The 13,272-nt window shown below is 30.3% G+C and overlaps 2 protein-coding genes across 2 annotated transcripts; one reads left to right on the forward strand and one right to left on the reverse strand.

Annotated features, from left to right (window-relative positions):
• Positions 1–1,860: 1,860 nt before the first annotated feature.
• Positions 1,861–2,831, forward strand: LOC107916675 (30S ribosomal protein 3, chloroplastic). Its single transcript, XM_016846006.2, has 2 exons — positions 1,861–2,149; positions 2,408–2,831. Exons 1-2 carry the CDS (start codon positions 1,922–1,924, stop codon positions 2,687–2,689), a joined length of 510 nt encoding a protein of 169 aa, XP_016701495.2. The 5' UTR covers positions 1,861–1,921; the 3' UTR covers positions 2,690–2,831.
• A 120-nt stretch (positions 2,832–2,951) lies between these two features.
• Positions 2,952–7,673, reverse strand: LOC107916674 (receptor kinase-like protein Xa21). The gene is made up of 5 exons (XM_016846005.2): positions 7,091–7,673; positions 5,929–6,291; positions 5,569–5,712; positions 3,459–5,291; positions 2,952–3,374 (listed from the first exon to the last, which is right to left on the reverse strand). The coding sequence occupies exons 1-5, from the start codon at positions 7,551–7,553 to the stop codon at positions 3,019–3,021; spliced, it is 3,159 nt and encodes a 1,052-aa protein (XP_016701494.2). The 5' UTR covers positions 7,554–7,673; the 3' UTR covers positions 2,952–3,018.
• Between the last annotated feature and the right edge of the window lie 5,599 nt (positions 7,674–13,272).

Here is a 13,272-nt window from a genome sequence, read left to right on the forward strand (position 1 = left end):
TTAAATATTTTACCATATTCCTATAGTTCACTTGTCAACCTCTTCACCCTACTTGTCGGGTCTAAAAACTTCACCGACAATATACCAAATAATTTTTCTATATCTTAATTCACAACATATTTTTGCTTAATATTTACCATAGTGATTAATTTAGAAAAAAAAAGTGTTTATGTTATGTCCTCGTTCAATTGTTTTTTTTTAATGAAATAAGGCACCTAGATGCCTTAAATCAACTTATCCTTACGCGAGGATTGCCTAATTTGTCTTCTAATAGTAATCTCCTAACATAAAAAATGGGAAAATTAATAATGACGAGCTCAACATCAATACAAGGACAAGATCGAGCTAACCAATCAGCCACCATATTTCCTTCTCTCGGCACATGTTGGAATTTGGCTGCCTGGAGATGCCTACTTACTTCTTTTATCTTCGAAATGAGAGTCACCGAAGGAGTATTCTCTGAATTCTCTTTAATCATTTCAATAGCAAACATGCAATCACTTTTTATAACCACATTAGGATTTGGGGTGATTGGTTAGCTCGATCTTATCCTTCTATTGATGCTGAGCCTGTCATTATTAATTTCCTATTTATCAATAATGGTTGAATGCAATGATAACGTATATTGCATTCTAAAGAAAAGAACTCAAATTTGAAATGATTAATCTTCATTAACCATAAAACGGACATAGAAAAGACTATAATTATACTAAAAAAATAATTTGATGTTTAAACTATGAATGCATTTATTTAATAATTGAATCATTATCATATCAAAAATTTAACCCAATTTTGAGCGCAATAAACGTGCATTTTCTAGTAGATCTTATTTCTCCCCTTTCTAAAAAATTTAAAATATAATATAGCAATATGAAGTAACAAAAACATAAATAATAAGTCATGGTGAAATTATAGTTTTTAGTTTTTTTTGACTCATGACCTTTTTGAAGCATTTATTTATAATTTCAGTAAATTACTTTTTTACTCCTTTGCTTTTAATTTTTTAAAGTTATTTCATGCTTTTGTTTAATTTTGTTTATAATTTTTATATGCTAAATATAAAGTTAATTTTAAATAAATTATTTCTTTATTTTAAGGTTTTAACTTTTAATGTTACAAAATTAATATCAATGAATATTAAATTAATAAGCTTAAAAGACAATTTAAAAAAAGACATATATTAATAAAATTTATCAAATTAACTTTATATTTAATTACATTAATTGATTAAAGTGAAACAAAGGTAAATATAAATTACAAAAGAATCGAATATTAACAATTTTAACATTAAAACAAAATAAATTTGTAATAAGTTATTAATAATGTTATTTAAATTATAATATATTAATATAAATATTAAAACAATGAGGATATTTTGTATTATTTTAATATTAATTATTTTTAAAATGAAATGAAATGAATATAATTGATTCTAAATGAATTAAATATTTTTAAAAATATTTTGTAATTAAAAATTTTAAACAAACAGTAATATTATAAATTTAATAGATAAAATGGAGGTGTGGGTTGTACGGAAATTCAAATTAATTTATAACTATTTCAAATATATATGACATTCTAAAATTCCCCTTATTTTATTAATTATGTTTGAGATAAATGAAGATTAAAAATGTTTCTTCAAATATAAATGGGCCTTATACTAAATCCGGAGCCTGGCTGTTCGGACCAAGGCCTTGGAATATTTGGGTTGGCTCAACTTAGTCTAATTTTAAAAGGATGCAACTCGGTCCCAGCTATGGACATATTACCATTTCAAAGGAATTCCCAGACCGGGTTTTATATCAGCACCCGGCAACCCGGCCCATTCCGTACACATTAAATACATTACTGTACCTGGAAACATAGAAACAAAAGCAAATTTGAGAATTCATTCCTGTCTAAAGTCATCCAAAAAAAAGAGATGGTGGTAACATGTCTCCACCCTAATCTAAACCCTTGCTTTAAACCCTTAATTTCATTCCCTTCTCAAAACCCTAACTCTTTCCCTTTTAAATCTCTCATTGCTTCCCCTAAAACCTTTAGTTTCGCTAAACCCATAATCTCTTTACAAGTCAAAGCAAATTCTCCTGCTCTTTCAGATGAACTGCCACTGGATGCTTCCCCTTCTCAATCTTCTTCTGGTAAAGAGGTAGGCTTTGGGTCTTTTTCCCGACAAAAATATGGGTTTAGTTTGATTAATTTTTTTGCTATAGAAAAACCCAGCCAAATTTAGAACTTTGTTTTTCTATTTTTGGTTCATTGTCTTATAAAACCCAGAAAACAGGGCTTAATTTCGAATCTAGTTTCTTGGGGTTTCTTGTTTTCTTGTGAAGCCCAGAAAAAAAAAGGCTTGATTTTGAACTTAGATTCATGGGTTTTCTGGTTTTTTTTTTCTTGGATAATGTAGAAGCTTGGAGTGGTGGTGAAGCCATTAGAGAAGCCACGGGTAGTATTGAAGTTCATATGGATGGAAAAAGATATAGGGATGGCTCTTGATCAAGTGATACCAGGCCATGGTTCAATCCCTTTGAGTCCATATTACTTTTGGCCTAGAAAAGATGCTTGGGAAGAGCTCAAGGTTTTGCTTGAAAGCAAGCCATGGATATCTCACATGCAAAGGATTCACCTTCTCAACCAAGCTACTGATATCATCAATTTATGGCAGACAAGTGGTGGTAATTTAACCTAAAGTGTTTCAACTTACAAAGTTTTGTTGCAATCTCTCCATGTTTCTAATAGAAATTGCATGTTCCTGTGGTAGCTTTTTTTGTGTGAATTAGTGTTTGATTAAAGACTCCTTTGAATGAAATGTTATCGCTACTTATGCAACACATTGCAGTCTCCAAGTTTTTATTTAATAGTACATAATTTTCAAACCATAATCACACAAGACAAGAAAACTCATCAAACTTGCACACATAGTTGTGGCTTTGAATCTACAGAAAGAAATGTAAATCTCCTATGAAGGCTTAATAAACTATGTATTGATAACAATAAGCAACTTCATTACATATCTTCTTAGGCTTGCTGAACTTCTTTTAGATACTTCATTCTGATTCTCTTAAGCTTGTAAACAACATCCTCCATATCTTTTCTTTCTTCAGGTAACTGAGCTGAACATTCCAAAGCTAAGTTCAAGATTGATGATAAACAATTTACTTTAGCCGTAGAATTTTCACCCTCATTTTGTAGCAAACTGGAATCGGCAATATCAATTGTTCCGTTAGGTAGTGACTCTTTAACCCAATGTTTCAAACTCGTTTCTCCGATGAACATTTCATTTGTGGGTTTCTTTCTTGTGAAAGTTTCCATTAATAAGATACCATAACTATAGACATCACTTTTTACGGAAATAATTCCTGCTAATCCATATTCTGCATCAAAAATATAAACACTGAATCATTAAAAATCATAAAGAAGGTGCATGCTAGGGCAAAATAAGAGAATGAACTCATCACCTGGTGCCATATACCCAATAGTAGCAAGTGTCATGGTTTGTTTCATGGAGTTTTCTTCTCCCAACAGTTTGGCAATGCCAAAATCTCCCACATGTGCGACCATGTCGTCATCTAGTAGGATGTTACTTGGCTTTAGGTCACAATGGATTATAGTACTCGGATGCCCCGAATGGAGATACTCTAATGCTGATGCAACATCTATCAATATGTTGATTCTCTGTAGGATATCCAAGGAATAATGGTCGGAATACAACCATTTCTCAAGGTTCCCATTAGGCATGAATTCAAGCACCAAGGCTTTGAAATCACTACAAGAGCAATAACTGATGATCTTGACTAGATTGCGGTGAAGTATATTTTTCATCACTTCAAACTCGGCATCGAAACTCCTAAATGCTCTTTCTACCTGCAAATTGAAAACTTTTATTGCAACATTCGTACCATCTGAAAGTTTTCCTTTGTATACAGAGCCGAAACTTCCCGAACCGAGCAAGTTGGCATCGCTGAATCTGTCCGTAGCTTGTACAAGTCTATTGTGCTGATTGGTTCCCAATATTTCCGACAAATTTTCTCTGGTTGAAAGACTAGTGGTCCTTTTCAGACACAAGATGATCAAAGCAATTATCCATGTAATAGAAGCAAGTATCGGTAAACCATATCTCAAAACATGTATAAGGCGCGCCTTGAATGGTCGATGGGTGCAATTTTTGCAAGGAGGGACTTGGAATTTAGATGAACCACATAGTGCATAATTCTTCACGAATGATTTACTCGTAAAGTTTTTGAAACACCCTTCAGTGGGGATCTCTCCTCCCAGTCTATTGAAAGACACATCAAAGTGATTGAGATAGGAAAGTCTTTCCAAAGACTTGGGAATGATCCCGGAGAGATTGTTGTTCGATAAATCCAAGGTTACCAAACTTGTCAAGCCACCAAATGATTCGGGAATGGGACCTTGCAAACTATTCCTAGATAGAGACAAGGTTTGTAAGTTATCTAGACCCCCGATTCTTGTTGGAATGTTGCTCGAAAACTGATTTCTCGACAAATTCAAATACGTTAGTACTTTCAAGTTTCCGATATCCGGGGGGAGCGTTCCATTCAGATAATTTGAGGAGAAATCTACTTCCAAGATATAATCAAGGCTCCAAAAGGTGGAGGGTATTATGGAATGCAATTTGTTGGAAGACAGGTTTAGGGATCTCAAAGAAGTTAGATCGCCCAAACAAGTGGGGAGTGAACCTTGAAGCATGTTACCACTCAATGACAAAGTACTTAGTTCCTCCAAACGACAAACATCATATGGAATGGATCCAGTCAACATATTGCCACTCAGAAACAAACCTTGGACGCGTTGTAGCCGTCCTATTGTTGTCGGAATAGATCCACTCAATTCATTCCGGGATAGGTCCAAGCGTATAATGTTGCTTAAACCATCAATCTCCATTGGAATCTTGCCTTTGAAATTGCAATCATGGGCGCGTAGAGTTTCGAGTGACGCTGAGAGATTAAAGATAGAAGCGGGAAGAAGGGCATTAAGTGGATTTGAGGCTATGTCTAGGACTCTGAGCTTCTTACAGTTCGACAGGGAAGAAAGAAAGGTGGGACTTTGAGATTCCATGGTCAAGTGGTTGGAAGAAAAGCACAAAACTTGAAGCAAATTTAGATTGGCAAGGGAATGTGGGATAAGGCCAGAGAAAGAGTTCTCATTCAAGCTTAAAACTCTAAGCCTAGAAGCATTTGAAATTGAGCTTGGAATATTCCCACTTAGATTATTGTTCATTAGGTATATTCCCTCTAGATTTGGAACAAACCCCATCTCCGGTAATTTACCTGAAAAAAGAAACAGGTATGTTCCAATTATTTCACAAGAAAAAAATGTGCATTTCTCTCTCTCTTTGTTTTGGTAGTAAAAGTGAATTTCTAAATGAATATAAAGGTATGGGTGTAAATTTTTAAAGGAACTTCAATACTGTCATGAAAGTAAAATACTTCTAAATCTTTCTGAATTTCGAATATAAAGATTTGACCTTTTTAATTGAATATTCAAATAAACATTTATACTTGGTAATATATACTCTAAATTAAACAAAATTTATGAGGGAAATACCTGATAGAAAATTGTCATGGAGATTAATTCGTTTCAAAGAAGATATATTGAAGATAGAAGGTGGAATCCGCCCACTTAGCCTCATGCCTTTTGCAACAAAAATCTCCATTTTCCTAAGATTCCCCATCTCCCATGGGATTTCACCTGCCAAACAATACATTTTTTTTAAATGTAGGTTTATTGGTTATTTTTCGAAAAAAACACATAGTTTTATTCATTTTTATACTCTGTTTGAGTTGATTTTAAGTCTGTTCGACAAAAATCCAAAATTTCTTTTATATAATTTTAAATAAAAAATTATTAATTTTTTAACAAAGCAAAAAATAAAAATAAAAAATGTTAAAGCACTGTGTAGCTTACCATGTAAAGAGTTTCCATCCAAATATAAAACCTCGAGGTTGGTTAAATTCCCAATACTCGAAGGAATAAACCCATTGAGTTGATTAAGAGACAATGATAGAGTTTGAAGATTTTTGCATTCACCAATGTTTGAGGGAATGTGGCCAAAGAATTTGTTGGTTGATATCTCAAACACTTGGAGGTGGTGAAGATGGTCACACATATCACTTGGAATGTAACCAGATATACTATTATTGTAAACCCTGATCTCCTTCAAAGATGAAATGTTGAATATAGAAGATGGGAGTTGACCAACCAAGCTCATATTTTGCACTCCAAATTTCTCCAAAGCAGCAAGCTTACCAATTTCCCACGGGATTTCACCTATACATTAATTTTGAAGAGATTTTAATGATTGATTTATTGTTATCTGGCTCGTAACATCAGTAAAATTTTTATATCAATTATAAATTATTTGATCGAAAATGTTTTTAAATCGTAAACTAATGCCTGAATTCATTTATGAGTTGAAGGTAACGGTGATATACATTGTACTTTTAAGAGAAAACTCAAGTTTGACCATTGAAGATAATATTGTTAAGAGCGGCGATAATGAATCTCAAAAGTATCACCATAAAACCGATACGAATGATATCTTAGTTTCACAAAAAGCATTTAATAAATTTGCTTGAAAGTAAAATATTGAATTTAATAAAACACATATAAAAATAAAACAATAAATTAATTATGAAATTAAAATAATAAAGATGATATATATACAACCTTTAAAATGATACACATGAGCTAATTTTATAGAAAGTATCGCCTGTATCTACCATTGGTCAATCTAATTTAAATGATTATAAATTTAAAATTAAAACCAAACGTTTATTCTAAATAACATTTATAATGGCATGAAATTAATTTATTAATATGTAAATTATTATGAGTAAAATATAAATGATAATAATATACAACATTTACTTGACTCTTAACATAAGTACTAATATTTGTTTAGAATAGCTATTAGAATTTTTACTTGGCACTTAAATGACATAAAATTATGTGAAATAATTGAGTGATTATTATTTAATAATTCAACAATATTGTGGCCGTACGTAGGGATTAAATCAATGAAAATGATAGCAAATAACAAATAAAGTGAAGAATGAATGATAGTAACCTTGGAAACGATTTCCACCCAGATATAATTGTTGAAGTGCTGTTAAATTCCCAAACCATGCCGGAATCTCTCCGCTCAAAGCATTGTTACTCAAATCAACAAGTTTCAAGCGACGCAAACTGGCCAGCTCTCGCGGCAACTCGCCATGGAAATTGTTGCCGCTCAAGTTCAGCGAGACCAGGAAGGAAAGATTTCCCAACTGTGGACCAATAGTTCCTTTGATACCCATGTTTGAAAGATCCAACGCAGTGATTCTTCGATGATGGTGACCGCAAGAGACACCGGTCCAGTTGCAGACAGACATCCAAGTACTGGTCCACTCGTTACCCAAAGCATTGGGAGGATCCTCGATTTGTGCTTTGAATTGAAGAAGCGCCGACTGATCGGTCGCAGTGGTTGAAAAGCCAATTATGAAACATTGTATTAGCAACAGTGATAGGAAAGGGAAGTGGATATTGGCCATTAAGCAAAGCACAGAGAGAGTAGCAGAAGAAGTTAAAACAAAATTAAATGGTATGATCGAGTTGAATCAATGTGTGTGTATGTAATATATATATAGAGATAGAGAAAGATGTGTACATATAAAGAAAGAAAGGAACAAAGAAAGTAGGTCTGATTTTAGTTCTACTCCTCTAATTTTATAACTTCGACTTATTCACACCCTTACACATATCAAAATATTAATCATGCAAAAATATATCAAAGTGTATTTCTATACTGGTGTAAATGGGTTCCTTTCATATATATATATATATTAGATGTAGCATTATAATTGTAATTGTTGAGCTTCTTTATGAGATGTCAAAATTTGTACTTTAAGACATTCTTATATAAATAGGTATTTTAGTTATGGTTATTTAAATTGATTGGATAAAAAAAATTAATCAAAGTACTAATCTTGAGAAAGATATTAAATTAATTGATTTCATGTGACAATATACTTATTGGAGCGTGAACTCATTTGAGATTTGTGTAATAAATTTATTTTACCTGAATATTACTTGTTATGTGTATGTATATTTAAAAATCAAAATGTTTTCAATTTATTTAAAAATTGATGTATATAAATTATATGAATAGAATATAAACATTGGATTAAGAAAGAATAAGTCATACATAAAAAGCAAAGTGTGTATAGCATGGAGTGAAAGAGGGAACAATAAAGAGAAGATGGCCCAACAAAATGAATAAAGAATGGAAAAGGCAGAGACGTGGAGATAGTCAGGTCGTCAAACTTTATTCATGCAAATTACGGGGCTTTAGTCTTGACTTAGACTTCAAAACAAGTCAAGATTCGAAGACTCGGTCGTGTTACATGCAAATTCTGGGGTTTTTCTTAACGAAATAATAAATATTTTAAATTCTAATTTATTAGTAACATTTAAAAATATAATTTATATATATATATATGTACCAATGTGAGCCTCGTACAAAAGTGTCACGCAATCAAATATATGGGGTTTATAATCGTTATCTAATGTTTTTAATTTTATAAATATTCAAAATTAAATCTATTAAAATTAAAATATAATAATTTAAATCACATAATTGAGATTGTGAAATAGACCATTCAGATAACAAATTAAGATAAAATTATTAAATTATTTCATTCATTGATTGAATAATTCAAGAAAAAGAAAAAACAAATATTAATTGTTGGTGGTGAAGGATAAACTCCGTCAACACGATAAATGTTTCAACTTTAATAAAAATAAAATATTAAAGTAATTTTGTCACAACATATCTAAAATGATTATAACTACATGATAAAAATTATTATTTATTATAAATTTAATCCAAGTGCCAAAAGAAAAGGTCCTTATTTTGTTGATAAATAATATAATTTGCTTTTTCTTTGTTTTATGAATATTAAATGGGCCTAACATAAAAATGGGCCCAAAGCAAAAACAAACCCGAAGATAAAAGCAAACAATACAAAACAGAAATCTAGAAGCTTCAGATAACTTTCTTTTATCAAATATTTTATAACTTATTTTTCCAAAGCTTGTAAAAGCGGGTTGAACTGCAGGATGGGCTTCCATATACTTTTACCATACTTTACGTGTTTTCAAATTCATTCATATTCATAAATGATTATGTTATGCTATTTTTAATTTAATATCTAATAATGTAGTGCAAAATGGTCAGAAGAACCCTTATTAAAAAATCAAGAAAACAATTAAGCCCTTGAGAAACCGTTACAATCAATTGAGCTCCTTCATTAACAAAAACCGTTATTGACTGATAATGGATGACACTGTGGCAAATGGAAACGCTGACATGTTGATATGTGATTTGCCACATAGATTAATATGAAAAAAATATAAAAATCATTAAACTATATAAAAAAAAATATAGGACTGCTGGGTTTGCACAAGAATGTGGCTGCTGGAAATCATGTGAGAAGTGAGAAGGAATAAGATATTGTTGATCAAAGATATATGATGGCTGAACAGGTTAGCATTGGATTACAAATTCCTTCCTGATATCAGCAATGGCTGAACCTCTGTTATCTCTATAAGCTCATCAAGATCCCACATTGGAGCAAAATGAGCTCATTCCTTGTTTTATTATTTATTTGTTTGTTTTACTTGATATGGAGATGGGAAAGTAAAGAGTCAAAAAGTTAGGGGGCAATATAGAAAAAACTAAAATTTAAGGAAGACGGATGTAAAGCAAAAAGTTATGAGAGACTAGTATAACTTCAAATTGGGTGCAAGGTTAAGTCCCATTATTGGTAAACGGTATGAAAAATAATTAGATAAGAAATTATTTATCACTTTTATTTTTATATTATATTATATTTTAATATTTTACCTTTAAATTTTGTCATTGTTTAAGATAATGTGAAATATCCTTTTAGAAAAGAGGGAAGGATAAACATATAAATAAAAAAATTCTCATAATTAAAAATTTACATTTATCAAATTGTATAATTATATTTTGTACTTATAATTAATATATCAAATAAATTTTATAAATTAAATTCAATACTTAATTTTCAACGCTTAATTTTTCAATTTATCAAACAATATCTTAAATTACTTATTTCATGTAATGCAAATTTGAAAAAAAATCATTTAAAAAGCAAAATTAAAAATATTATATAATCTTTTAGTTTTTTTTATTACAACTTTAACCAATTTTTTTAATTTTAATAATTTTCTTAATATTTTTAAAATATTTACACACGTTACATGTCATATCAATATATTAATCCATATGACATGTATGTATCATAATGTTAATGTTTTGTCACATTACCATCCCTTAAATGGTTAAATTGGTTAATGATGGTTTTTATTAATAAAAGAGCTCAATTGGTTTAATTTTAGCCACTAAAGGCTCAATTGAGTGTAATTTTTTCCTAATCGAATTTTTTTTATATAATAACGAAGGTGAGGGATGGGGGTGATAGAGTTTGAACTTATGTCAAGCAGATGTCTAAAAATTTTAACCACCACTTCCTACAAGCCAATATTTAATTTGATATTTTTAATTAAAATTTTAGATATAGAGAACTTAAAAAATTTTCTAATGTTCATATTATAATATTATATATTTAATTTTTGAGTGATACAAATTACATAATATTACATAATTAGAAAATGGGTAAGGTTCCTAAAAAAAAAAGAAAATTAGACGGACCAAAATCCATCATGTGTTATTATTTATCTCTCTCTCTCTCAATGACCACGCCAAAACATAAAGACCATAAACCTATACTTCGCCAAAAAACGAACCGTTCAACTGAAACATTACAGGCCAACCAGATTAACCATAAGCTAAATGAATAATATGAATAATATTGGTTGTTGTTTCTTTTTTAAAACAACCATAAGCTAAATGAGTTTATATATGATTGTTCGTTTTTTAGTCTATGTTATAATGTTTGGACTAGAAGTGGTTTTGACTAAAAACGAAATAAGTTATATGCAATTTGCATGATTAATTTTCTTGTCAAAGTAGAATAGTTGAAAACATTGGCTTATATAATAATATCACTATTTTGGCATGAAATCTTCTAGTGAGAATATATAACGTGATAATCATATATGTGAAAATTGAGATCGTATTGTGCATGTTTATGATAATGCACATGGTATTATATATATGGCTTGAATTTGATCTATAATCTCATGGTTCTATAATTTTGAGATATATAGTGAAAATTTGAAATTAGAAGCCAAGAATGAAAGATTTCGTGAATAAGAAAATAACAATATTAATGTTATTTGATTAATTTAGGTTGCAGACACGGTTTTGATTATAGCCCATGATAAATGGTGTATAAATGTGTGATGTTATAGTCAAATGGTTGGCTAGTTGATAGTCCTCTAATTATATGACTATGAATTAAAACATATGAGCCACCCTTGGTTTGTTCAGAAATAATGCTCTTTGAGTATGCATTAGAACATTTTTAAAATATTTATAATTTTCCGAAAGTTACAAATGAAATGTTACAAGTGACCCAAAAGTTATATCACTTGGCTATTGATTAAGAGTTGTCACTATTTATAGTGATAATGTATGTCTCTTAAATACCAAAAGTTATGTTACTTGATTACTAACAAATAGTCATAATTATTCAAGTAGATATCTATTGAATAATTATGTTTATTGCTAAAGATATATCTATCCATTTGGATAGCTATGCCTGTATGAAGAGACATGAGAACTCATATAAACATGAGTCAAAATTCATTTGTTTTGTACACCCAAAAAACATCTAGAAACTTTTGTTTCTTTTGATTCTCCTCCATCTTCTATTATTTTTAGATTGTTCTATAAAGATTTTTTTACAATAATTATTCTTGCTATGCTCCGCTCAGTGTTCAGTGGACTGTTAGTGCAAAATGTAGATAGCTGTTGGGTTTTGTTGTATCATCGATGTTCATTTGTCAATAACTCTTTTGCACACCAAATATAAAGAGCTTCAAAGAAAGTGACATTAATACATACCTTAAAATCTTCGTTGATTTTTCATAAATTTATTTTATCCCCCACACCAAACTTACCTTTGAAGCATAAAGCAGTTGGTGATAATAAAGTATTCAATTCTTCCAAAAGACAAATATGGTATGGAATATTGCCTTGTAATTTATTATCATGAAGAAACTAACCTTGAACTTTGATTGGCCTTCTTATTATGGCCGGAATTGGTCCACTACTCATTTCATTTTGAGAGAGACTTAAAAGGCATTTGCTTAAGCTATCATGTTTCATAGAAATGCTACCTTTTATGAGGGGTTGTTGTCCATCGCTATCTCGAGTGGACTTTGATTAGTAGCCTCGTTGCATTGAAGTTTGTAAGAAGATTGTGCCACATCGAGTAATTTAGGTTGATGTTTTTGTGTGGCACTTAAAATTATCTTCCAACAACTCGTCCATTCTTTTCATCTATCTATTAATTTAATGAAAAATTCTATTCAAAATTATCTCATGAACCTTCTGTTTTGACCACTTTTGTAGTTCTGGCAACACAAGATAAAAATTTTGGTGGTTAAATGGATGGATCATGGGCATTAAAAGAGTTTTGATTCAAATGTAGCACCCATTTTTCCCCCTCTCAAAATTCCCATTAAGTGAAAAAACCAGCAAGATTGGACATGAATATTTCAGACTCGAGCTATGATTTCACTTTAGTCAACGGCGGTTGGAAGATTGGGAAATCTCCGAGTAGTTGATTATCCAACAAAGTTAGTGGCAGCATTATATTTCCTCAAAATAAAATCTTGAACAACTTCAAGACGTATAATAATTGTATTTTCAATGTGGGTTACATAATGTCTAATCTAGCTCAAATTCTCATCACTCGTCATCTAGTTTTAAAGTCAATTTTGACAAAGACGACGATGTTGGGATTAAATGTATGGAAGGTTGAATTCTAAGTTAATTTACTTATGTTAATGTTGATCCTTAATAATCTGTTTTGAATTCTAATTTACTACTATCTCACTTTATAATTAAGATCATGAATATATTTACCATATATAATTGTAATTTTTTAAGTAAATTAATATCGTACATTTAAAAAAACATATCTACTTTTAAATGTCAATACAAAATTCTTAATATTAATTAAGAAAATTAAGGTAAAAATTACAGAAAAAAACTACAATTAACAAATAGTTTATATAAAATTAGTATTCAAAATCCACACTTTCATTTTATGCATG

The sequence above is a fragment of the Gossypium hirsutum genome, chromosome D11 (assembly GCF_007990345.1).
Source record: "Gossypium hirsutum isolate 1008001.06 chromosome D11, Gossypium_hirsutum_v2.1, whole genome shotgun sequence".
Lineage (NCBI taxonomy): Eukaryota > Viridiplantae > Streptophyta > Magnoliopsida > Malvales > Malvaceae > Gossypium > Gossypium hirsutum.

Bases quoted from the DNA above. Each gene is read 5' to 3' on its own strand.
- LOC107916675 (XM_016846006.2), top strand. From the start codon at position 1,922: ATGGTGGTAACATGTCTCCACCCTAATCTAAACCCTTGCTTTAAACCC. The intron at 2,150-2,407 runs GTAGGCTTTGGG...TGGATAATGTAG, and splicing joins AATCTTCTTCTGGTAAAGAG to AAGCTTGGAGTGGTGGTGAA.
- LOC107916674 (XM_016846005.2), bottom strand. From the start codon at position 7,553: ATGGCCAATATCCACTTCCCTTTCCTATCACTGTTGCTAATACAATGT. The intron at 5,713-5,928 runs GTAAGCTACACA...ATTGTTTGGCAG, and splicing joins GGATGGAAACTCTTTACATG to GTGAAATCCCATGGGAGATG. The intron at 5,292-5,568 runs GTATTTCCCTCA...TTCTTTTTTCAG, and splicing joins CCATGACAATTTTCTATCAG to GTAAATTACCGGAGATGGGG.